The following is a 24152-nucleotide window of genomic DNA, read 5'->3' as shown; positions in this document are numbered from 1 at the left end:
GCTTCTTCAAAATATATAATTAATATTTCAAAATAATTCTTTTAGAATTTCAAATATGTATTTTGAATTTATTTTAAAAAATAGAATATTATGTTCAAATATAAATTTAATAGAAAATGTTGAAAATGAAGTTGATTGGCAATTATCATAGTTAAATTGGACTAACTTGAGAAGTTTTTTTTAAGGAAAAAAAATCGATGAGTAGTTTTAATTATAGTTTAATACTTATTTATAAAGGCCGTTATATCAATATTTAAATCATATATCATCTATGTTGTTGAAATTAATCATTAGATAATTTATTTTTCTATAAAATGATGAAAAAAATAAAATCCTATTCAGTTGCAATGTACATTATAAGTTCCTTTGACTAATCATTCATACATGTAAAACCAATGTTTTAAGAAAATGTCTTGTCTACTAAAACATGCAAATCATATCCAATTTTTTTTTCAAAAATTTATAAACAATTTTGTAAAAAGAATATCTTCTTTAAAGTCTTTATGAATTAATTGATTACACAAATATTGAGGATTATGATGAACAATGGCACCTTTTACCAAACTAATTCAACTCTGAGGCATTTCTTAGCATAACATCTCAGGTCCTTATTGTTGGAGCAGTAGAGCCTTTCTACTGGCATTTGTTTTGAACTAAAACAAAACATTAGAAAAAAGGAAATATAATCCTACATTTTACATTTCCATCTTCATTCTTTGTAGTGCTAAGGAAGAATTACGATTTGCTGTATCATAGTCGAGAAAGCTATTGTTCAAACATCTACCTGAGTAAGCCAACGGTTGTCAAAAATTAGATTTGCAGGCTATCCTATGCAAGTACTTGTCGAAGTTAGTCAAAAGATGCAAACCTAGTCATTCCTCATTTTAAGTTTTTGTAGTTCATCTTGCATGGATGCTAATCTGTAAGACAAGTGAAATAATATATATCTTAGAGTGTGTTCTGTGCATATGCTTATAAATCGAGTGAAGTCATAAAATTATTACTTCCAATGCAGTTCAGCTATCTCTTGCAACAGTTCCTTCTCCCTTTCGTGAGCTACTTCAAGCTATCAAGGAAGAATGAAATAAATAAGATTATGTTTTACTACTAAATAAACAATAAACATTTTTTCCATGAGAAAGATTATGTCTTGAAACCTCCTGATTCAAAATTCACGTTCCTAAGGTTTCTGAAAGACTAATTGATTCTCCAATATATGGTGAATTTACAAACTTTTTACATTATATCAAAAAATTGATAATTCCTTAACAACTATCAAGTTTTTTGTAGTCAAGGAATCTCTTTCCCTTTCAAGTGTATTTCTAAACATACTATGTTGAATTGAACTAGATATAGCTAGGTCAATTGAAAACTGCACTTTTCATATTTGTCTAACTTGTACTTGTTTCATTGAAATTCATGAAATAACATTTTAATTTTGCATTACTAAAAACATGTTGGTAGCATAAGTAGAAGCAATACCAAGGACTTCTCGTTCATAGTTGTTTGTCCAGATGAGGACACGTCAGTCGCACGGCCAGATAGAACATTGGAAATTGGTGATGAATCACCTGTGCTCAATTGTCTCATCATAGAAAGGATATTATCCTATGAAAAGAAGGTATGGCATGTTAGATAGAGTTAAAACAAAATTAAAGCTACAAAATCTAAACCTATATTTGATCTTACCTTTTGAACCATATTTGTTTGTAACATCTGATGCAATTGTGACAACATAGAACATCCTAAAGTTGGAGCAGAATCGATAGTTGATTGCATAGTTGGTGAAGAAAGATGAGTAAACACCTAATTTTCTCAAATTCAAAAGAAAAGATATCATGGTAAGACATTTCACAATCCTAAAGCTAAAGCTGTATTTTTCAAAGAGCCGCGATCTAGCATGCATTTCGATATTCAAAGTGTATATTAAATGTAGATAGTTCACTAACCAGCATACTTTGACTCTTCTGAAGGCAAGGTGCAGAAGTCTGAAAAATAGAAGATGTACATTAGAATACAATATTAGGTGAATTTACATGTTAATTATGTATCATTCTCACTTTATCTAAATCAACACTTTCTGATGTCACTTTAAAGCGACCCTTTTGCTGCACAAGTGGAGACTTTGATTTGTCATCAATTTCATCACAAGATGATGCTGTACCATGAAACATTTAAGAATGATAAATGATGGTTATATCATAATCATAATATCTAATAAGATTATTTTCTGAAAGATTAGAGAAAACACAACTAAACATGTAAGATACAAGTTAAGGTTACTACCTGTGCATGTTGATTTTATTGAATCAATTAATGGCGGCGCTAAACCTCCATTGCAATTTTCCATATTTTGGAGCTCGTTTTGGGGCTTCTGAGCCAGACTGAAATGTGCAATGTGTAGTTAGCTAATGAAGAGCATATGGGATATTCTGTCAATATTATATGAAGGAATTCAAAAGTATTATTCCAAATATCCTTTATAGAGTAGAATTAATAGAGGTCATATACAAGACACATTGCAACTTTTCAATCAGACAAAACCATTATGTGCAACTTCTTTTGACAATCTACAAAAAAATGGTATATGGTGCACGATCAAGACGTAAAATGACACATTACAAACATAAAGATGACACCTTTCAAGTATGAAATCCTACACGGAAGCACTATAAACACATGCAATATGCAGTTTACAAAAATATATTAGCTAACCTTTCAGGCTTGGATGAGGGAAGAACTTCTAATGAGGATGAACTTGTAGAAGCCTTTGGTTCATGGCTTTCACATAAAGTATTTTCCTTTTGATTTTGATCAACTTCTGTTGCACAATTTCTGTTAGCATCAAATGTTGTCTCATTTTGGTTTAAAACAAAGCCAAAATGGACAACATTTTGATCGCTTATATCTGCCAACTTAAGCTCATTGTCCAAGACTTCAACTTTAATTCTGAAGAAAAAATTAGTTATGATTAGAAGATATTATAAGCAAATGTACCCTATTGTTAAAATTATTCATTCTAAACCAAAATACTTGATATATTGGGGTGTGGCAAACCACCTTAGTAGAGGCATGCATATGACATATTTAATTATCGCCAATTTCATATTTGATAATTTGATCGATTAAATTAAGTATTGATAATCTTAACCTAAAATTTGGAGATTCTAATATTTCATAATTTTCATTGTCAAGCCCAAATAAAAGGTATTGTATTATCTCATCATAAAGTGTCATGCAACCTTCTTGGTTTAAGTAATTAGTGGTAAGTTGGTGCTGATAGATAATGACTATACGCTTTACAAAGTTAATAACACATATATGAATTTGATAAAAATGAAAGTTCATTCGAGTCCAAAATGCATATTAGATTAACCATTAATCCATGTTTATCCTTCTATGGCCTATAGCTATCTCACAAATGGAATAAAAACTTGGTGATTTTGAAATTCTAAAAGAGAGCATCAGCTAATCCTTATACAGTAAAAAAACTTGAACAAAAGCATGCTTCATAGGTACATACATACAAGATTTTAACCTTCTTGCTCATTACCTCTGATTACATGGATTTTTATCAGGCAACGAGGGATTTAATTTGCTCGAGAATGCATCTTCCTGAAAGTGTCACATGCTGTCAGAAAGAAGCTTAGTTGTATACTTCTTAATTAAAATTGCAGACAAAAGGAACTATACATACAAATTGATCATCATCCTTAAGTGTAAAACTGGAACAAGAGGACATGGATTCTGGGTTTCTTTCTTGCAAAGTATCAATCTCGAATATTTGACAACCATTTGACTCTTTATTTTCATCATTTTCTGAAATCTGGTAGAAGCTTGAAATTAGCACGACAATACAACAAATTAAGAATGAGAAGAGAGAGATGAGGTTAAGATCCTTACCAAGGAAGCTTGATATTTCAAGTCTTCAGTATCAAAGTTCCAACCACTGATTCCTCTTTTGTACTCGTTCTACGTACATAGACAAAAGAAATCAAATCAAGATCTTTTAAAGCATCAACCAGAAAACCCATGATCTGCTGTTAAATACAAATACATCAGAAGCGGAAAATTATCACATGATTAGAATTCACTTCTCAAAAAGTCAATTTTTTCCAGTCCACTTTGAGTTTATGAGGTGGTTATTGATTATTATTTGGTTTTGCATCATCTTGCAAACACATTACCTATGAATAACGCCAACAACCAATATATACCTTGCCTTCAATGTCACAACCAGTCTTATAGTTAGATGAAAAACCATTTTTCCAACCGCAAGAGCAGAAGCAATCAATTCACAGAATGCATGAGTTGGAAAAATCAAGTATATGTGCACTTAAAATATACCTCAATAAAACATAATTCTTTGGAACACTTTCTGACATATAAATAATATCCCAAACTTTTATTAGAATCTAATATTTTGGAAATTTTCTTTGCTAATTTGATCTACCTGAGATATTTCCTCCTTCTTGCCATAGGGCATCTTCTTTTGAGCAAGTAAGTCTTCTTCTTTGGCCTATAATAAGCCAAGTTTATTTCATCATAAAGGGTGGCAAAACAAAAGATGATTGGCAAGCAACACTGAGAAAATAAGAAGACATGATGACCTTCAAAGCTTGATGACGATCACCAAGAGTAGGCAAGCCCTCCAAAATTTTTCGCACTAGATAATCATGTGACTTGGCTTGCTTGAAGAAAGGTTGTTTTAATAGCTTCTGTGCTGAAGGTCTTTTTGATGGATCTTTTACTAAACATGTAGCGATCATATGTTTGAAACTCTAATAAAAAAAATTAGAATTTGTAAAGATAAGTTGGGCATTTGTTCTTTTAGGAAGAATGTAGGACTCAGAACAAGATTGAGGGTACCCTTGAGAATTTCTTGTCTCTCTCATAGTCAAGGCTTGGAGGAGCATTTTGCAAGGTCATGAGAAGAACCTAACAAGTGAAAATGATTCAATCAAGATTCTCAATTAGAAAATATTTTACTTATATGAGATCAAGATGATAAAGTTGATAGTACAAATTTATAGAAACAACTATTACCTTCATTGGAGGATATTTTGAAAATGGAGCATGACCATGAGCAAGCTCCAAAGCAGTAATTCCAAATGACCATATGTCAGCTCTGCGAACGTTTTTCAAGAATATTTTCACTAAGTAAAATTCATTAAAAACTAAATGGAGGCAAAGAAATTAGTCCATTGAATAAACTTGTTAAGACAAGAAAATCTAAGTTATATTTTTTAGCTATTGATCAAACAGAACTAAAGTGAAGTAGACCAACTTGAAATCATAACCATGTAATTGCTCCATCACCTCAGGTGCCATCCTATTTAAGAAGGAAAAATGGACTCCAATTATTAAATCTTTAAACACAATTCTATCAGAAAGATCAATAATAAAGCTTATGCACCAGCAAGGTGTTCCGACAAAGGTATTCCTTGTGCGCTGTCGGTCGCCTGAATCAAATAGACAAGCAGAAACCCCAAAATCCCCTAATTTTATGGCACCTCGTGTGTCAACTAAAATGTTTCCAGCCTGTAGAAAGATATTCATCAGAATAACAAGTTTATATTGATAAAATAAAATTTTATCCGCTTATTAAAATGTAATCAACATGAATCATGAAAATGCAATATCAATTAACCTTCACATCACGGTGTATATGCCCATGGTGATGGAGATATTCCAAACCTTTCAGAACATCTTTTAGTATTGTCGCTATCACAGTTTCCTCAAATCCATGGGGGTACACAGATTTCATTATGTGAAGGCAAGAACCACCCGCCATGTAAGGCATGACAACCCACAAGTTATGACCATTCACAAACGAACAATGTGCCCGGAGAACATTCGGGTGGTCGATCAAGATCATAGTTTGTGCCTCCCTGGAGATATTACTCTGAACAAAAAACATTAGAAAAACAAAAAATAACAGAGGAAAACAATGAAATTGTTCTATTTTCTCTTGAACGAATTTGCAGGATTTAATTCTCTTCTGTTTCAAGTTAGAAAATTTACAGAAGATAGCATACCAAATCACTATTACTCTGAATTATTAAAAACATGGCAAAAAGAAAATATTGTTGACGAAAATAACGTAATATATTCTTCTCTCTTCCACAGAAAAAAATCACGGGATTTTAATTCCGCCCGTTTCAAGTAAGGAAATTTACAAAAAAGATAAAAGATTGATGCTGAACTCACAAGCAACCAAATCGAGGTTCTCTGAACAAAAACATGAGAAAAACAAAACATTGTAGAGGAAAACAATGTAATATTCTTCTTCTTATTCTTCACTCTCCCTCTCTCTTTTTCTAAAACGAATTCAAGAATATCAATCACTGTTAGTCCGAACAAAAAAAAAGAAAAGAAACAAAATATTATAGAAGAAAATAATGTAGATTAATTCTTGAAGCAAGCATTACCAAATCGCTGTTGTTCCTCTCGAAATCCAGGATCTTGATGGCGACGGTATCGTCCAAGGGGATGCAGCGGGCTCGGTAGACCTGCGCGCTGACGCCCTGCCCCACTACCTCGAACAGCTCGTAGTCTTCCGCCCGGATCGGATACTTCTTCCTCTCCATCTTCCCGTCCACCATTGTCGCCGCGGCCCACCGCAAAGAGACGGCCCCGATCCCCAAACGACAGCAACTACAATCGTAAAGGGGAAAATGTGGGATTTGGATCGCGAGAGAGTAGCTAGATTTGGAGGGGAATAGGAGGAGGAGGGTTTCTCGCTCTGTGCATGGTCATCTCATCCTCGTGGCGAGATCGCAATTGGAGACTTGCGCGCTCATCGGTGCAATTTGGAATGGGAGGAGGTCCCCAGCCTCTGCTTTTTTACCGGCCTTCGTTGTAGGTTGTCCAATGAATAGACGGGTAAGATAAGAAGAGGCCCAACAAAAGTGACAATAAATGTTTCCTCATCGACGAATATTAGAATGGAGAAATTTCACTTTACCACCTCGAAGTTTACATTCTTTTCCCAATTTATACCTAAGAGTTATAAAATTTACAAACTCAGGTCATATATTTAAAACAAAATAAAATTTATCATATAAATGTTTAGTATTTATTGTTATTGGGAATTTTTTTTAATAAATTTAAATTAGAATGTATATATAAATATTAAATAATTGTTTAGTTTATTTGTGAGTTAGCTAAATTTAGAAGGTTTTTAGCCAAAAGCCAAGAGTTTAAATTGTCATAATAATAACTAAATCATCCAAAAATAATGTTATTATTATCATAGCCCACTCTTAAAAAAGATGCCCTTTATGAAGAATATCTACATTAAAGAATCATTTAAAACCTATTTATTATGTGACGTGGCAGTTTACAAATATTGCAAATGACGACTAATTAGCTTTTAGGTTTACTCTTAAACAATATTCTTAAATCTATTTAGATCATTCCAAAGACTTACATAAATGTTGTTACGTTGTGTTTTGCATGATCAAATTAAGTGGAAAAGAAAAGGAAAATATAGTTTTTGTTGTGTTTTCTTTGTTTTCCGTATTAAATTTTTGGAATGAGAGAAAATCATTTCAATTTTGTGGCTTTGAGAGGAAAATGGCAAACTAGCAGGGTCTTGATTTTTATCACTCTTTAGTGAATTCATATGGAGTCAAATTTTGATAAGTAACTATTTAGTAGAAGATAAATTTGCTAAATCATTGAACTTGAAATAGATGTAGTTTTTTTTCCCCCTTGTGCATGTTCTAAGCTTAGTTGTGCACTTCATACTCGATAAAGATTTCTTAAAGTGATTGCAAGGTCATAATTTTCATATTTTTTTGGTTTCAAGCGTATGGTTATTGTCTGAAAAACTCACACTTATGAGTTTATATTTTGTTCTATTGATTTTTCTTGCTTTCTTCTTCCCTTCTATCCCTTTCGGAGCTTATTGACATCAAGTTGATGCTATCGCGCTGCTAATATGAGTATTCATGGATGAGTATCAAAGCCACAAAGTTCATGCTTCATCAAGAGAACATTGAACCCAACAATTATTCACGACACAAGATCAAACTATAGATGATGCAAAAATCATAAAACTGGCTTAAAATGAACCAAGATGCAAAGTTGGTGTATGGCAATAACATTCTTGATTCGGATCAGAATCAGGTATGTCACAGAACTCCCATTTCCAAGATGAGTCTTGTGTCATGCGAGTGAACCATTGGGACCGTATCAAAGCGCCAAAGTCCATGCATCATCAAGAGGACATCAAACACAACAGTATTGAAGCTACACAATCTTTAAATGTTTGGGTGGAGCAAGTTGGTTCAATTGATAATGCAAGAAAACATTGGAATAGCTTGAGTCAAATCAATAGCAAAGTTGGTATATGGTATTAGCAACTTTGCTGGAAGTCGACCAAATAGTACAACTAGCTTGCTCTCCCATCCAGGTTCTGACCAAATTGATGTTGCTGCAAGCTTCAGCATCTATACACCGTAGAAAAAGATGGCATGTTTCCACTAGAAGTCGATTTCTCAATTAAGCAGGGGGGAAGAACCAAGCTTCTATACTTTGCAAGGTTGAATGTTCTTTTGGTGATGGATGATTTTATGGTTTGAAACCATCAGATCCAGAGGCTGAAAAAATGGAAGCCACGCAGGGAAACCAATACCGACGCTTCCCATCTTTATGACCGTCGTCGATCATGGCAAGGCCTTCCTGAAATATCCACCACGAGAAATCATTAAGCAAGGATTGATATTAGCATTCACAAGTAACTAGGACTTACTTTTAGAAGAGTCTCAAGTGCATCAATTGCACGACCGGAGGACCATGAAAGTCTCTTCTCAAGTTCTTCGATAGTAACATATCCATGAGCCTGCATGAACATAGATCCACCAATGATGTATCATTACTCTCATTTAAGCTAGCTAAACTATCAATTTATTTACCAACGACGTATACTAATTAATAGTACTGCATAATAAAAGATACAGAGATGTAATTCCCAGCCAAATTATATATGCCGGAAATTGCCTGGAAGATGTGAGCTTTAAACTTCTGTACCAGAGCTAAAGGCAATTGCTTGTTCCAAGAACGCTCTTACAATCTTGTTTCTCTGGTGTTGATTTCAAGTTATATATTTCTAAGGGTTGTGGTTCAGTAGATGGGCGGCGAGCTGGAGTTCCTTCCATAGTATGTTTATTCGTTGGTTTACTTGAAGAAATGTGAATGACTTCACTAGGCGCCTATTCACCTTGTGCCAAAAAGAGTAAACAATCATGCATAATTAAACAAATATCGACCATAAACAAACCACTGTGGTGATTTGAGGTAGCAGTCATAGAGGTCAACAAGGGCTATAAGAATTTGCCTAGCAATATCACCTGGGGTCTATGTTCAAACATTAGTTGGGGACTAGTAAAGGCATCGTTAAAGAACCAAAAAGAAAATTAACATATAAGTCTGTAAAATTAACGAATAATCAAAACAATATAAAAAACAACACAAATATGAGAAACAGACTACAAACCTGAGCCACTTCAAGTATTTCATTATGATCTTTGTTCAACTCAGTTGGAACTGATCGCACTAGTTTTTTCTTGCCAACTGATATAACTTCAAAACCACTACCAAGAACCTAAAAGTTTGGTAAACGAGTACAAATCATGCCCAGCCAAAATTATATGCTGCAAACTAAATTAAAACATGCCCATAAACACATCATCTCCACCTATATTACCAATAATGTGTGCGACATAGACAATCCTGAGAACCAAGCTACATGAGACACTCTATGATCAATAGTTCAGTACCTTTAGCTTGCTTATAGCACGAAGGCAATCATCTTCAGAAACTGACTCACGAGCACCCTTCCGCCTTTGACAAAGGAGATCACATAGTTCTTGCAAGTTGATTAAACCTCCGTTGTGAGATCTAGTTGACAAGCAAATATCGACAATCTGAACTCCTGCCTTACCATTCAGGTTATGTTGGAAACTTATCATAGAACAATTTAGAATGAAAAAAGAAATAATTTCATATGGATTATAGAGAACAACTGGTATTCCAAATCTAAAGGTAATGCAAATACTGAAAAGATTTCTTTTACACAGCTAAGAAGAAATGACAGATCTTTTCTGGGCTAGATGGGCATTGAGGAAATCTGTCATTCTTCACTAAGATATTCTGTTTCAGCTAACATTAATTAAACATTCTATTTGTGGACATATACGGTGAAAGTTATTCTTTAAAACCATTCTTTTTTTAAAATTAATCAGCAGATCCCCTAGCTAATATCTCCGTAAAAAAGTGAACATCGAAGATGTAAGAATGCCATCATCAACTAGTATATTACTTGTAGTAACAGAGGCATGGAGTGGATCATACGTATTGGTTTCAATACCAACTAATTAGGTAACTGAAGCCATACATGTACTAAATGATCAACATAGAAGGTAGATTATCCCAATAGCATAGTTCTATAGGGTGTGTAACTCATACAAAGAAGATTACATAAAATCCTTTTGCCATGAAACAAGTCTCTTCACCATCTTCAATAAAGAAGTTTAAAATTGTTTGGCACCAAAACTTTGCACTAATGAAACACAAGCAATTGCACTGCGCATGATGCTATTCTAGGAAACATAAACAAAAAATATGCACAGACGAAGAGAAAGATTATCTAAAGAGGCTGAATGCTTTTATGAAAATGTAGCATAAAAGACATGCGAGCATTGGTGAAAACTTGTATGTCGTCTAAAAACTATCTACAGATCTTGTTTTACAAATTATCTAGATGGAAACAGAAAAAATATGTCAACATAAAAAAATAACAAATACACACCAAGCTCATAATAGAAATCACCAATCCCTAATAACTCTGCCCAAAATCCCTTGTTCGAGGCTAGGGGATCAACTCCAACTTTGGAACACATCTCATGGAATTGTGATCTGAATACGGGGTTTTTACGGATGTCATTCTGCAACCAAGACAATTGTGGCATAATATGTAAATTTAGGAGGATGTAAGAGTAATAATAATTAAGTACTGATTAACTTACAAATCAAAAACGTTGCTTCCTAACAAATACAGTTTATTTAAATTACATTATTGACAGGTTAACATTTAACATATAGAGTAAGTTGCATAAAAAAATAAAGATAATATTCAATGATAGTTCTTCAGGCAACAAACTTAGAAAATGGAATTCACCAGTTTCAGACAATCCATCAGTTGCTAGTAGACTCATAAAGATGGTTGCAATTGGAACCATGAATAAAATCACCATCAAGCAATAGAAAAAGGTGGAGAAAGAATACTGAAGATAGATGACACAAACATTTGCTTCTAATTACCAAGACATATCTAAATTATTGTTGCAAAAGCTAAAAAAGACTAGCTCTAGTAAAAGATCCCAAATGAAAGTATGAAACAACAATAGTTTGAAGCATAAAACATAAGCATTCATTTAAAAAAAAAAATCAAGAACAACTAAGAAAACAACAAAAACAAAGATAAAAAACCATGCCATAAAACATTCAAGATCAACAACATGGATTTTGGAATGCCATATCAATTCATATGCACAAATATTAAGAAGATAATTGGATAGCTCAAAACTGAGGCAAATAGTGGACATTAGTAAACCTTGTGTTTGCGAGCAAATTCCTCTAGTTGTGATCGAAATGTGGTAAGTTGTTCCTTCATGAGATCTGTCCGGATCCTAGCAACATTTTCACCAACTTGTCGATATTGTTCCTATTAATAAAACAAGAACAATAATACAAATAATACTGAAGGAATAATGAAATAACTAAAAGGCATACCGAGAATTAGAGAGCAAAACATGGACTTAATGTTAAGCTAATGAAAAAAAAACATCACAAAGGGAGTATTTGGCTGTGAAAGTGAAATATGAGCCAGTTACCAAGGAATACACAAAAACATGAATAATAAAACAATGTAACGTGAGTTTCAACTCACACAAATAACTGCAAATACAACGAAATGAAGGGAGAATAGTACCCGGGAAGCAGCTGCACTCTGCAGACCAGCAATCCCAGGCCGCCTTCTCATGCTTCTGAAGAAAAACAACAGATTCCAATTACTTTGATTATATATGATCAGCATTGAAAAGGTAATTAGAAAATTTGGAAGATTAATTACCACATAAAAAAGTAAGATCACACTTGTATTATATGCAATCTGAGTCTTCAAAATAAATTTTTTTATTCAAGTTATTGGAATTCCAAAATTACCCAAAAGTAGGCCTATCTAATAATTGGAAACTGTAATGGGATTCAAACAATTGCCAGATTACGGCGAAGAGTGAGGATAAGTCACTCTAGGTTTAAATTAGCTTCTTAAACAGCTGAAGCTCAAAAACATAGTATCCTTCACAAGATGATATCTCAGCTTTCATGTTAATACTTCAGTTCACAATTTACAATTTCGCTATCAATTTCTTAATTTGGCATTCAACAATCATCAAATAAAAAAATTCAGCATAATTGGAAGCATAAAGACCAAAGTATCACTTGGATTTCTCTCTCGGAAAGACCAATGTTTTTATCCAAGAAATCATAGACCCGCCATATAAAACCGAAGGAACATCCAAATTATCTGAATCCATTTGAAAATTGACCAGAAGTGAAATTTTCCTAATATCAGAAAAAAAAAATTGGATGCAAAGGAAGATTTTTCAGAAACTCAGACGATCCCGCTACCAATCGAGTCAATAGAAAGTTAGAAACATGGCATCCTGAATTTGAAAAGTCTTTAATGGGGGAAGACTCCAAAGGAAAAACAAGGGGTAATCAAAGCAAGAAGAAGAACCTCACTGTTCGAACTATGATACAGGCCTAGGTACAGGATCGTGTCGACGGCCGATTTGGTCTTTCTTCGGGCTCGGCAGCGATGGAGGAAGTATCGCGAGCCGCACGAGGCTGAAGGAAGATGCGCTTATTCCTCGGTTTGGGAAAGGAAATATGGGAAAGATAGGCGAACGAGAGACGCCGGCGAATCGCAGATTACTTCCAGATCTTGCCGATGCACTCCAGCGGCGAAGAATGCGACGAAGGAAACTAACATTATGCCTGCCGCGGCTCAGCTGGACCGCTCGGGCCGCTGCGTCCGGTCCGAATGTGTTGCCCGGCTCGATTTGTCTATCCGAAATTTCAGAAACATTTTTTACTTTAAAAAGTAAATTAGTGAAAATTTTAATAAATTTAAAAATGAAAAATAATTCGTATTCCTTGTGATAATATTTATCTTAATGGGACTCAATAAATTATAAATACCACAGTAGAATAACTAATCAATGAAAGAGCACGAAGTCTACCACATCCACATCCCGCAACCATCATCGCCGCTCGCCGCTCGCCGCTGACGATGTTGTCTCTTCCGATCTCCGGCGGCCCTCCGTTCACCAACTACGTTTCTTCCGCATCCAGAGCATCCCGCAGGTGAACGTCCCCAACTCACTCCCTCTTGCATACATATTTGCAAGTAACCGATGCCTTCTAGCCATCAAGGTGGGATTTTTCAGTGTCTATCCCTCCCAAGATGAAAATTTTCGATTCGAAAAGGGGCGTATGATCAAACCGGAGATTTCCTAGAGTATTAACGATGAAGGAACTTTTTTGTGGACTTGAATTTTCTAGTCCCTTCCCTGTTTGGTCTTATGCCTCAGTGGACTCCCTGTTCAGAATTCAACGGTGTTAATCTCCCTCTCTCTCTCTCTCTCTCTCTCGGAGAACTTATCTTCTATTGTTTGTCTGCCGTCTTGTTCTTCAACAATTGCTGATTCCCAACCATGGGGATTATATCTATATGCCTTTTTTTTTATCGATTATAAGTTTATATCCCTCTCTAGATATCCTAGTTGTAGTGTTATTTTGTTCTAATGCAACGAATTAAATATGTTCCTGTATTAATTTTGCTCACTTTGACACTTGCTTAGGGATGCATCACCTCAACCGAACTCATCTGCCCCTCTTGTCGCCTCAGCCATAGTCATGGCTCTCTGGAACGGTCGCAGTGGCCTTCACGGACACTACCATTTTAGTTCCAATATCATTTCACGAATGGTCGCGGCGTGGATTTATAAAAAAATAGAGAACTAGTAATAAAAAAAATAAAATACATGAAGCCATACAAAATCAATACATCAATACATAGTTATCATACAATAATATAACATAATGAGAAAAATACAATGATAATTATACCTTATCAGAGCTAATACCACAGAGTGACGGGGGGAGCAAATCTTCATTATATTCTCCTTGAGTATCATGTTGATTAAAATGATCTCCAACATATGGGTGTTGATATAATTTAGCATTAAATTGTCCATATGGATATTCATTTGATTGAGTTTGATGAAAGATGTTTAGAATTAGATAATTGATTTTGTAATAATGTTTCATCACGACGATTGTAATATCCAAAACCTTGCTATCCAATATTACTCCCAAGAGACGTCGAATAATCAGGAATTACATTCTTTGCATTATCAAAATGACTCTCAAATTCATAATGTCTAATTCCACTTGTATATGATGGTGAATAAATAGATGACCTATCAGATGATCATATCGGGGTTGATTGCTACCATAGTATCCTATCCGCCTCATTGACATCAAATTGGACCATGCCCAATATCTTGAGTTTCCCAATTATAACTTCTTGATCCATAATCATCTCTTATGGGAATTCATTGGTTCCCTCTCAAAATCAAATATTTCATATATTCTTCAACACTCATATGTTGTCATGAAGATCCAATAGAATGTTCTTTATCATCGGCATTAGGATATTCTAATAAACTTGCAAAAAAGTGATGTTGTTTCTCTATACCGGGCTGATACCCATGATTAGTATCTTGTGTTGCGTAATAATCTTCATGACCTTGTGCTCATGTCATACCTGTGTCATGTTGTTCATCTTGATGACTTTGATGAACATGATGTTCACCATGACTTTGTTGATTATTTCCATCATTTTAATCATCACTGTCGTCACTATCTTCACTACCATCTCTTCATAAAACTTCTTTCTTTTCAATTGTGTTGACTTTTCTACATTATTCTTCTTTCTTGAATGACTTTGAACGCTTGTAGTTGTGTTGTGTAGCATCTGATGCTCAAAGTGTTTGATCTAACCATGCCAAATCATCATCTTCTAAAATTGGTGGTTCATTATCTTTTGTCCATTCATTTAAGATGTCATTATCATGAAAAACGTGATTGAGGTCTATTGGGCTGTAAAAATCATCATCTTCTTTTTTGTGAATCATGTTTCGTACCCTAAGCCATATATTGTAGTGAACATAGACTAATTTGTGCAGCTTTTTGATAGCCAAGCGATTACGAAGCTTTGTGTGTATAAGAGACCATGTACTCCAATTTCTTTCACATCCCGAAGACGAGCATGTTTGACTTAGAAATTTTATTGCAATTTTCCGAAGGTGTGGGGCATCTTCACCGTAATCGCTCCACCATTTAGCTAATACAAAAAACTCAATATTGCATATATTTTTTAATTATAAATATTTATAAAATTTAAATTACAAGCTTAGGAGACTTTTTTTAACTTCCATTTTTGCTAGTGGAGACCCAAATTCACATATCTGGTCCATGAATAATTTAATATGAAAATTATAAGAAAAAACAAATAATTATTGTTATGTTTGGAAAAAAAAGTATAGGAATATAAAAAAATACCTCACTTCTGGCTGAAACTTGTGCGTTTAAGTCTGGCTCCAATATCTTAATTACAACCTTTAATCCTCGTTTAATTTAATCATTATAAACACGAGTTCTGGAATTGAAGTAACGGGTTTAGGAAATATGCTGAAATATCAATAAGATAATAAGAAATTAGAAATGAGAAATTTGTAAACGATTTTGATGACATACTTTGTACTCTACAATTTAAACAAATAAATTATATGATTACCTACAACATGTAGATGTTGGTGTAATTGATTGTACCATCGATTATCAATAATATCCCAATATGATTGCAAATCTCCGGTATTATCTTTTATTGCCATTTTCACTCTATCCATTGCTTCATAGATAATTAACATTGTTGGTTTTTGATCTTTGTCAACTAATTTCAAAACTTTACTAATGGTTCAATTACAACACAAATATCACGAGCCCTCTTCCAAAATCTTCCATCCATTATGATGCCCAATTTTTTCTGCATCTTTCCTTCTTTTGCTTGTGTTGTTGTATGCTTCCCGATCACTAGAAGTGTACATTAGTTTTAAATCTGTAGAATGCCGAACAAGATTTTCAATTGAAATAAATTCTGTCACAAATCGGGTTATTCCTGATCTCAATAATTCACTATCATTTGTAAATATTTTCATCAAATTCACAACTTTATCACTATTATATATGAAGCTCATTATTTGCTTGGTTTTCTCAACACACTTTTTTTTACTTTTGACGTCTTGCTAATATCTTCTAGCATGAGATCGATACAATGTGATGCACAAGGAGACCAAAACAAATGTTGTCTTTCTATCATCAATTTGGCACCAACAGCCTTATTTGCACCTTCACTATTTGTGACCACATGCACAAATATTTTCTCGCCCGATTTCGTCAATAACTTTATTTAACAAAGATAAAATAAAATCAGTTGTCTTTGCTTTATTGGTGCAATTAACGAAACTATGAAATACCATGTTGCGCTGATAATATATTATAAAATTTATGATTGGATGTTTGTTGTGTGTGCTTCTAACCATCACACATTATTGTACATCCATACTTTGGCCATTTTGATTTTAAAGTATTTAAATATCCATTTATCTCATCCACCTCCTCTTGTAAATAAACACTACCAATTTGGCGTCCTATGGGACCTTTTATTCCTGTTTTGGCCTCAACAATGGTGTTTATCATGGATTAATAGTATGGATCACTATCTGCTGCATTAAATGGAATAACATTATATATGAACCATCAACCATTTTAATATTGCCTTACCAACATCTTTTACTTTTTCAGCAACAAACTAGTTTTTGAGACTCTTATGTTTCGTTGGAAACATAAAAGACATAAGAGTCTATTCCTTTTGATGGTAATCGAGAACCCTCTTTTACACTAAAGCTTTGAGACATCCTTTTTTTAAACCGGGATCTAAGCCAAATGAAGAACAGAAAATCCTACAATTATAAAATTTAGAGTAGTTAAGTACATTAAATTAATAAGACATATACACACACAAATTTAAAATATTATTTATATATTTTACCTTGACCATAGCGATTACGCATCTCCTCTTCAATGGCTCTTGTTTTACAGCTTCTTTGATGACTTTTTGTAATTCTCGATTTTCTACATCTTCGATGTCATCTCCATCACTATTACCACTTTCTGATACATGTATATTTTGTATAATTGAATCCTAGGCTATTTGTTTTTTTCTTTGCATTGAACTTCTACTTGTCTTAGAGTCTTGAAGATGTTTTCTTAACATTGATGATATTTCCTTAGGCGCTTTGTGACATTTCGAGTAACATGTGCAATATGCAGTCATAATTCCTCCGTTTATAACTTTTTCACTAAATTGGCATCGTACTATTTTACGATGATCACCCACCGTTTGACCAAATTGCTAACCAATATCAGGGTTTGATGCCATTTTAAAAAAATAAATAATAATGAATAATTTTGACTTAATGATAATATAAAAATCATGATAATGAGAATGAAGCACATAAAAATAAATAATTCTTAATAACTTAATATATTAAACTAAAAAATTAGAAAACTTACCTATTTGCGAATATAATGGAAATAATAGAAGAAATCAATTAATCAACAAAGGTGCTGAGAACGATAGCCAAAAGATGTAAATACTCAAATTAATGGTAGATGTTTAATTAATAGAATTAGAGGGTACTCATGCAGTCATGCATTATTAGCAAAGGACTGGGAAAAAAATGATGTGAGTAACTTAGTATATTAAACTAAAAAATTAGAAAATTTAGAGCGTGTTTGGTTATCCCTGTTTCCATTTTCATTTTTTGGAAAACACGTATTTTCTAAAAAAAATAGAAAATGAGTTTTAGACATTCTAAAACAAATGTGGAAAATGCAAACCAAACACTATTTTTTAAAAAATGCGCGTTTTTCAAAAAATGAAAATGAAAGACATGTAAACCAAATACTCCCTTACTATTTTGCAAATATAATGGAAATGATAAAAGAAATCAATTAATCAAATGAAGGAGTCGTGAGTCAAAAGATGCATATGCTCAAATTTATGGTAGATGCTCAATTAATAGAACAACAACAATAATCAAGCTTTAACTCACTGGCTCAATTAATAGAACTGTATGAAACATTAGAAAACTTACCTTGTTTGCAAATATGATGGAAATGATAGAAGAAATCAATTAATTAGATGAAAAGAGCGGATGAAGTAGCCAAAAAAATGCAAATGTTCAAATTAATGGTAGAGGCTCAATTAATAAAAGTGGAGGGTAACTTAATTAAACTTAATTAATTAAACTTAATTAATTACACTTAATTTAATTCAAACTTGATTAATCCTATTTATTTAATTAAGGTTAGATTAAATTAATAATTAAGTGTTAATTATTTAAGTTAAGTTTTATTAGAATTTGAGTTTAATTTAAAATTACTTAAGTAACTTAAACTTAATTAAACCTAAAGCTTTAAATCTAGAAATTAACTTCATCTAGCTTATAATTAACTTAAAAGTTTATTAATTATTTCAACTTAATCAATCCATTTAATTAAGTGAACGGGTATTAAATAATTTTAAATTAAACTCAAATTCTAATAAAACATAACTTAAATAATTAACACTTAATTATTAATTTAATCTAACCTTAATATCATACATTATTGGCAAAGGGCTAAAAAAAATGATGTGATAGTGATGTGATGTTTTTTTTCAATACAGATAAAACATTAAAAGATTGAATGAAAAGCAAAGTTTGTAAAAAATAGAATTCAAAGCTTCTTATCAATTAATAAAGGCATCTGTTGAATGAAAAGTAAAGTCAAATCGTAAAAAATGGAATCCAAGGCTTCTTAATCAATTAATCAAGCCTTCGGTTGAATGAAAAGCAATGTCAAATGTAAAAAAATTGGAATCCAAAGTTTCTTAATCAATCAATCAATCAATCAAGATGTTTGTTTGGCCGTTTTGACCATTATAACGTTGAAGAACGACGTCCCAAAGCAAACCATGTTATTTGTCGGAACTTTGGAATGATGTGGGGTGTTCCGTACTGAAACACTCATTCCGGTCGTTCCATGTCCATTCCGATGAACTATGGTCAAAGTCTCCCATACTTCAACCAAACTCGGTGAGTCACGACCACCTCAGCCAAGCATTGGTCCACCTTGGGTGAATTGTACTAATATTTCTGGGTTTGTTTCAACTGAGCTTGATTTGTATTCCTCTGACTCATTTGGTTGGTTCGAGCCAAATTAATGTAGGAATACATTTGGCACACCACATTTAATCTGTGTGTATTATACTGTAATATATTTGTTTTTAAAGTTAGTCAAAATAATGTGCTCTACCTTGCTGTTACTAAGGATGCAACATTTAGGCTGATTCATAATGAATGCTAAGTTTGGTACTTATGTGATTAGTACCCAGCAACAACTTTTTTCTTAAGCAATCACATGAACTTTCTTTAACAGCCTACTTTTGTACTCTATTTGCTTTTTGAGCCACAATTTCAACTGATGGTGTAGTTACTTTGAGAAAATTTGGGGAGAAAAGAAGGGAAAAGAACAAATTTGTCATTTTTTCCATGTTTGCTTTGAAGGAAGAGGAGTGGGTGGAGGAATTCAATTCCTTTCTTCTTCTGGCAGACTTTTGAATTTATTATGAACAAATATTGATATCCTACCCTCAACTGTGAATCTTAATTTCCTTTTTTTCCTCCCTTTTTCTTCTAGCCGGATTTTGCAAAGCAGACAACAGGCAAATATGGTACTGTGGATAAGCAAAAAACAAAGGTTACTGGCTTTTGTAAATGCAAATGTATGCACCGGGCCTTCTCATATGGTTCTTGTACTGTTTCAGCTTAACTTAATCATGATTTGATTGGAAAACATCTCCCGGGGTTATATAGATGCTTAGTATGCTGGAAAACATCGGTAGTTCTGCATGTAACAAAGTGAAACCAAGAAAACATTAGTCAATGTTATTAGGGATAAAGATTCATATAACCCACCTCAAATAGTTGAGGCAAATACAGTTTGACCGTAAAGATGATGAAAGTAATTTTGCAAGTGACTATGTCAAATACAATGGTGTGTGATCGTAGAATCATAAGTTGTTCTTGTTATAGATTACAATCATCTTTTGAACTTGGAGAAGTTAGAAATACCTTCATTGCATTTTTTTTAACAATGTCCTTCCTAGAATTTCAATTAACTCCATGAGCTATTCTTTAAATTCCAATTACTTTATGCACAAGTCTACACAAATTTTTTTGCCATAGCATCATAAGTTTATTCTACTTGTACTAGTGCTACATACGCTTGAATATGACATTGTAGCAATTGATACAAATCACGCTGCTCTTCAACACAAAAAGCCCAAGCTCCCAATGATATTTCACATCAATTTCCTTTATTCACCAAAATCCATTCATTCAAGAGCCAATCCCAAGTCTTAGGTGTAAATCTTACCTCCATAGCTTTGAAGGTTCCGGATGTCATATTTTCTATGAGAAAGGATGACATAAGGGAAAATTCTCCGATGCAAGTCCCAACTCCTAAGAATTGTTGAAGGCTCAGAGATGTACTAGATTTTGGTCAACCTACATAAAAGATGTCGTAAACTTTGGTAGCTTGGTTCGTAGCTCTTAAGTGATGTAGGAATAACATAGTTGGAATTAATATAGTTTGTTGGCGTTAATAATACTGTAATGGCTACATAAGAGACAAACTGAAATTATATGATTGAGTTGCGCGTGCTTCAGCTCCAAATGTAGATGCCCTTCCAGCTCCATACCCTTGTTGCTCACATTGATCCATGCCTATTACACCTTTGCAACCCAAGAAACCTTGCTTCTCACTTCAGACCTATCATTATTGTTTTTTGCTAAAGCATTGCCGCTTTCCTCAAACTTTCATGACTTAGCCTGCTCAATGAATTATTAGGTGTTAAGAAGGTGTGCACTGTTCCATAACTATATCATGTCAAAGTTCTAGTGAAGCACTCAGTTTCCTACCCTAGTAGGTTCTGACCCCCTGGCTAAGTTTCGATCATACTCTCTATACAGAAGGTGATTGAAGACAAAAAATTGATCATGATTCTTGATCCAGTAAAGTAAGTTTCCATCTTCTTGATTTAGATTTACTTGTTTAATTTGGTTTATTTCTTGCAATCAATGCCCATTCTGATTTTTTTAAAACACAATAGTGATATGAGAAACAAAATTACAGTTAATTGGAATGTAGAGTTGGAATAGTGTGCCAGTGGATAGAGTAAAAGAATAACAACTATCTCTTTATGTGAACTGATTTCTCGTGGCTATGGAGCTTACTAGGAATTCTTGTGCTTTAAGAATTAAGTGTATCAAATATATTTCTTGACTCTCTCTCTAAACATTTTTATACTCTCATGTAATAATGATATTAGAAAGGTTAGATTGGGAGATTACATGTTTCCAGCCTGGCTTTTCTGCCTCAAGTGTTGTTTGTATAATACTTGATTCTTTTTTCATTTCTTCTTCTCACACGAGATGTACATGCTTCAATCATGTAGACATCACAGGGAAAAGGAAGTTTTGATGATCCGGTCATAATGGTTGATCCTGTAGAAGCCAAACGATTAGCAGCAAAACAGATGCAAGAAATCAAAGCCAAAGAGAAACTAAAAGTAAGATATCACGGAATGGTATTCTTATTGTTGAATGCGGTTGACTTTTGAACATTTATGAAGGATGATCAATGAGTGCGATCGTTTTGCTGACAGATTTCTACCAGTAGGTTCCTTTTTTTTTACACTTTGGTTCTCGTTTTGTCAAAAAGTAGTCATTTTATAGAGGCTTAAATCTAGGCCGGATGTGGCTGCCAAGGGTCCTCTAGCAAATTTTATAGAAGACTTCACAGCACGTGTGTTCTTCACTTGCCCATGGCTCAAAAGCCATCTTCGAGCAATTAGGTAGAGTACACTACTGGAAGTGGCCTAGCAATTTCCATGTCACATCTTTAAGGGCTCTCTTAAGTTGAGAGAAACAACAGGTGGAGAGCAAATAAGGAGGATTGCTAATACATCCAAGTAAATATGGTTGGGATCTATTAAACTACATTTATAACTTTCTGCCAGAAAAGTGTAGAACAAATATGCATCAACAGACCAGCAGCTCAAGAATTTAGACAAATAACAATCATACAAGTGAACATGAATGCACCTCTCGTATGAATTAGAGCAGAATATTGATACATTGGATATTGGGATCCAATCATAGCCATTTCAACATATCGGCCTAGTATCTGATTCATGCATCCTGTTTTCAGAGACGCCGCCAAGCTGAAGCGATAAATGGGGCACTCGCGATGATCGGCCTCACGGCAGGGTTGGTTATTGAAGGACAGACCGGAAAAGGGATACTAGGCCAGGTAACAGAATACTAAACACCTCTTGTTTTTTATTGCTGCATTGTGACTTATGAGCAATACTACTGCTGTTTCCCTACAGCTTGCTGGATACTTGGCGACCTTCGTAAGCTTGTTCATTCAATAGCATTATTTGCCAAACTCAGATTGGAAAAAAAAAGCGAGGCTCTTACTTTCTTGACTTGCAAGTGAATTGATGGAACTTTAAAGAGGATGTTAAAGTTTGTTTTCTTTTGGAATAGCAAGTGAGCCAATGTAACACTCAAGGAGAACATGAAATTGGTGTTCACCGAGAGTTATCGGGCAGGCTAACAATATTGTATAAACGCAAAAAAAAAAAAACTCTCATATACCCGTATCCATTATTCACATGATTGAGAAATTGCTCATGAACTGCTATTTGACTAGACAAAGTTAAGTTTGGGGTTGATCTCATATGCTTTTGTAAGAATATTCACATCAAATTCTCTATTTAAAATTTAAAATTTAGGGTATAGGAACTATTTTATTAAATTTGGATATCTACTTTTTACTATACAATACATCAACTTTTCTAAAATTTATCCTATCTTTATTTTTTATTATTTTTTTCTCTCCTTGTGCAATATCTACATTTTATTACTAATCAATTTTTTTTTTATTTTAGAGAATAAATATGGTAGCTAATGTAAAAGATTCTTCTTACATAAAATATAAAATTTAAGATAAATTTTGTGTTTAGGAAAGTTGATATGAATGTTTTAAGTTTGGAGACGTTTGGTTTAGGGACGTTTGGTTAAATGATGGGAATTACTATGGGTATGGGTTTGATAGTAGGGTGGAATGAGAATAGGAATGAAAATGAAACTCATCAAGTTATATGAGTTTGGTTGATTCCCATAAATTTAGTAATCATTCCCAAAATATCATTTCCAAACCCACAATTCAAACACTATCTTTTACTATCATTCCATTCCCTTATTCCCAAACTCATCAATCAAATACCCCCTAAGTTAAACATTTCATTACTTTTTAAATTTAAGAGGGTGCAATGGAACGGTCAACAAACTTTTACGCGACAAAGTGAAATTTTTCTCTAAAACTTAATTCGAGTACACGTGAATGACTGGAACTTTATGCAGGTCGGATGACATTGAATCAGCTGGGAGGAAATTGGACTGGAACAAGGGAACGAACCCCATGTAAAGGGATTGATTCCTATGTAGACAAAAAAAAAATATATGTTTAGGATAAATGACTGCAACGTTAGGAAGATGAAGAGATGTCCATTTATCTTCATCTTCCTCCAATGAATGTCATCAAGACATCGGTTTGTAACCGATGCTTACTTCCTATTTATAATGGCATCGAAGAGCAATGAGCAAGGAAGGTGAGACAGTGATCAGTGTGCACAGTGGATGCGACGATGGACAAAGGAGAACATCTGAAGAGGAAAGGGATTTGGCTCCGACGACAACGACAAAACTCTTAGAGGAGAACTCTAAGAGTTTTCCGGTTCATCTGTGATCGCACTTCCGATGACAACGACATCCAATGAC

At 33.7% G+C, this 24152-nt stretch overlaps 3 protein-coding genes across 6 annotated transcripts; 1 reads left to right on the top strand and 2 right to left on the bottom strand.

The window, feature by feature from the left end:
* Positions 1 to 515: 515 nt before the first annotated feature.
* On the bottom strand, positions 516 to 6820 carry LOC121994060 (serine/threonine-protein kinase BLUS1-like). Its single transcript, XM_042548236.1, has 20 exons — positions 6432 to 6820; positions 5651 to 5905; positions 5417 to 5541; positions 5288 to 5332; positions 5047 to 5128; positions 4870 to 4938; positions 4611 to 4781; positions 4454 to 4519; positions 3904 to 3972; positions 3698 to 3826; positions 3554 to 3615; positions 2716 to 2949; positions 2287 to 2384; positions 2061 to 2158; positions 1950 to 1988; positions 1690 to 1806; positions 1483 to 1608; positions 1005 to 1066; positions 869 to 920; positions 516 to 784 (listed from the first exon to the last, which is right to left on the bottom strand). The coding sequence occupies exons 1-19, from the start codon at positions 6603 to 6605 to the stop codon at positions 869 to 871; spliced, it is 2073 nt and encodes a 690-aa protein (XP_042404170.1). The 5' UTR covers positions 6606 to 6820; the 3' UTR covers positions 516 to 784.
* Positions 6821 to 8201: 1381 nt separating this feature from the next.
* Positions 8202 to 13075, bottom strand: LOC121996531 (vacuolar protein sorting-associated protein 22 homolog 1-like). Of its 3 annotated transcripts, none has more exons than XM_042550524.1 (8): positions 12809 to 13075; positions 11999 to 12053; positions 11621 to 11731; positions 10817 to 10952; positions 9786 to 9874; positions 9503 to 9610; positions 8759 to 8848; positions 8202 to 8688 (listed from the first exon to the last, which is right to left on the bottom strand). In XM_042550524.1, the coding sequence occupies exons 2-8, from the start codon at positions 12047 to 12049 to the stop codon at positions 8578 to 8580; spliced, it is 696 nt and encodes a 231-aa protein (XP_042406458.1). In that variant the 5' UTR covers positions 12050 to 12053; positions 12809 to 13075; the 3' UTR covers positions 8202 to 8577. The 3 variants fall into 3 exon arrangements, with proteins under 3 accessions (XP_042406458.1, XP_042406457.1, XP_042406456.1); XM_042550523.1 differs by having other exon boundaries at positions 9786 to 9940; positions 12814 to 13069; XM_042550522.1 differs by having other exon boundaries at positions 9786 to 9940; positions 12809 to 13067.
* A 201-nt stretch (positions 13076 to 13276) lies between these two features.
* On the top strand, positions 13277 to 23003 carry LOC121996530. 2 transcript variants are annotated; one of them, XM_042550520.1, is made up of 5 exons: positions 13277 to 13437; positions 19942 to 20026; positions 21761 to 21874; positions 22516 to 22617; positions 22697 to 23003. In XM_042550520.1, exons 1-5 carry the CDS (start codon positions 13364 to 13366, stop codon positions 22739 to 22741), a joined length of 420 nt encoding a protein of 139 aa, XP_042406454.1. In that variant the 5' UTR covers positions 13277 to 13363; the 3' UTR covers positions 22742 to 23003. The 2 variants fall into 2 exon arrangements, with proteins under 2 accessions (XP_042406454.1, XP_042406455.1); XM_042550521.1 differs by lacking the exon at positions 13277 to 13437 and adding an exon at positions 18617 to 19337.
* The last annotated feature ends 1149 nt before the right edge of the window (positions 23004 to 24152 follow it).

The sequence above is a fragment of the Zingiber officinale genome, chromosome 6A, assembly GCF_018446385.1.
Source record: "Zingiber officinale cultivar Zhangliang chromosome 6A, Zo_v1.1, whole genome shotgun sequence".
NCBI classification, from domain to species: Eukaryota; Viridiplantae; Streptophyta; class Magnoliopsida; order Zingiberales; family Zingiberaceae; genus Zingiber; species Zingiber officinale.
This window is presented reverse-complemented; position numbering and strand designations above follow the sequence as displayed.

Coding starts and splice junctions, on each gene's coding strand:
- LOC121996530 (XM_042550520.1), top strand. CDS start 13,364: ATGTTGTCTCTTCCGATCTCCGGCGGCCCTCCGTTCACCAACTACGTT. Junction 21,875..22,515: donor AAGCCAAAGAGAAACTAAAA/GTAAGATATCAC, acceptor TCCTGTTTTCAG/AGACGCCGCCAAGCTGAAGC. Junction 22,618..22,696: donor GAAAAGGGATACTAGGCCAG/GTAACAGAATAC, acceptor GTTTCCCTACAG/CTTGCTGGATACTTGGCGAC.
- LOC121994060 (XM_042548236.1), bottom strand. CDS start 6,605: ATGGTGGACGGGAAGATGGAGAGGAAGAAGTATCCGATCCGGGCGGAA. Junction 2,385..2,715: donor CCCTCATCCAAGCCTGAAAG/GTTAGCTAATAT, acceptor TGCACATTTCAG/TCTGGCTCAGAAGCCCCAAA. Junction 1,609..1,689: donor AAACAAATATGGTTCAAAAG/GTAAGATCAAAT, acceptor TTCTTTTCATAG/GATAATATCCTTTCTATGAT.
- LOC121996531 (XM_042550523.1), bottom strand. CDS start 12,049: ATGAGAAGGCGGCCTGGGATTGCTGGTCTGCAGAGTGCAGCTGCTTCC. Junction 11,732..11,998: donor AGAGTGCAGCTGCTTCCCGG/GTACTATTCTCC, acceptor TTTTATTAATAG/GAACAATATCGACAAGTTGG. Junction 8,849..9,502: donor AAATACTTGAAGTGGCTCAG/GTTTGTAGTCTG, acceptor ATGTTCATGCAG/GCTCATGGATATGTTACTAT.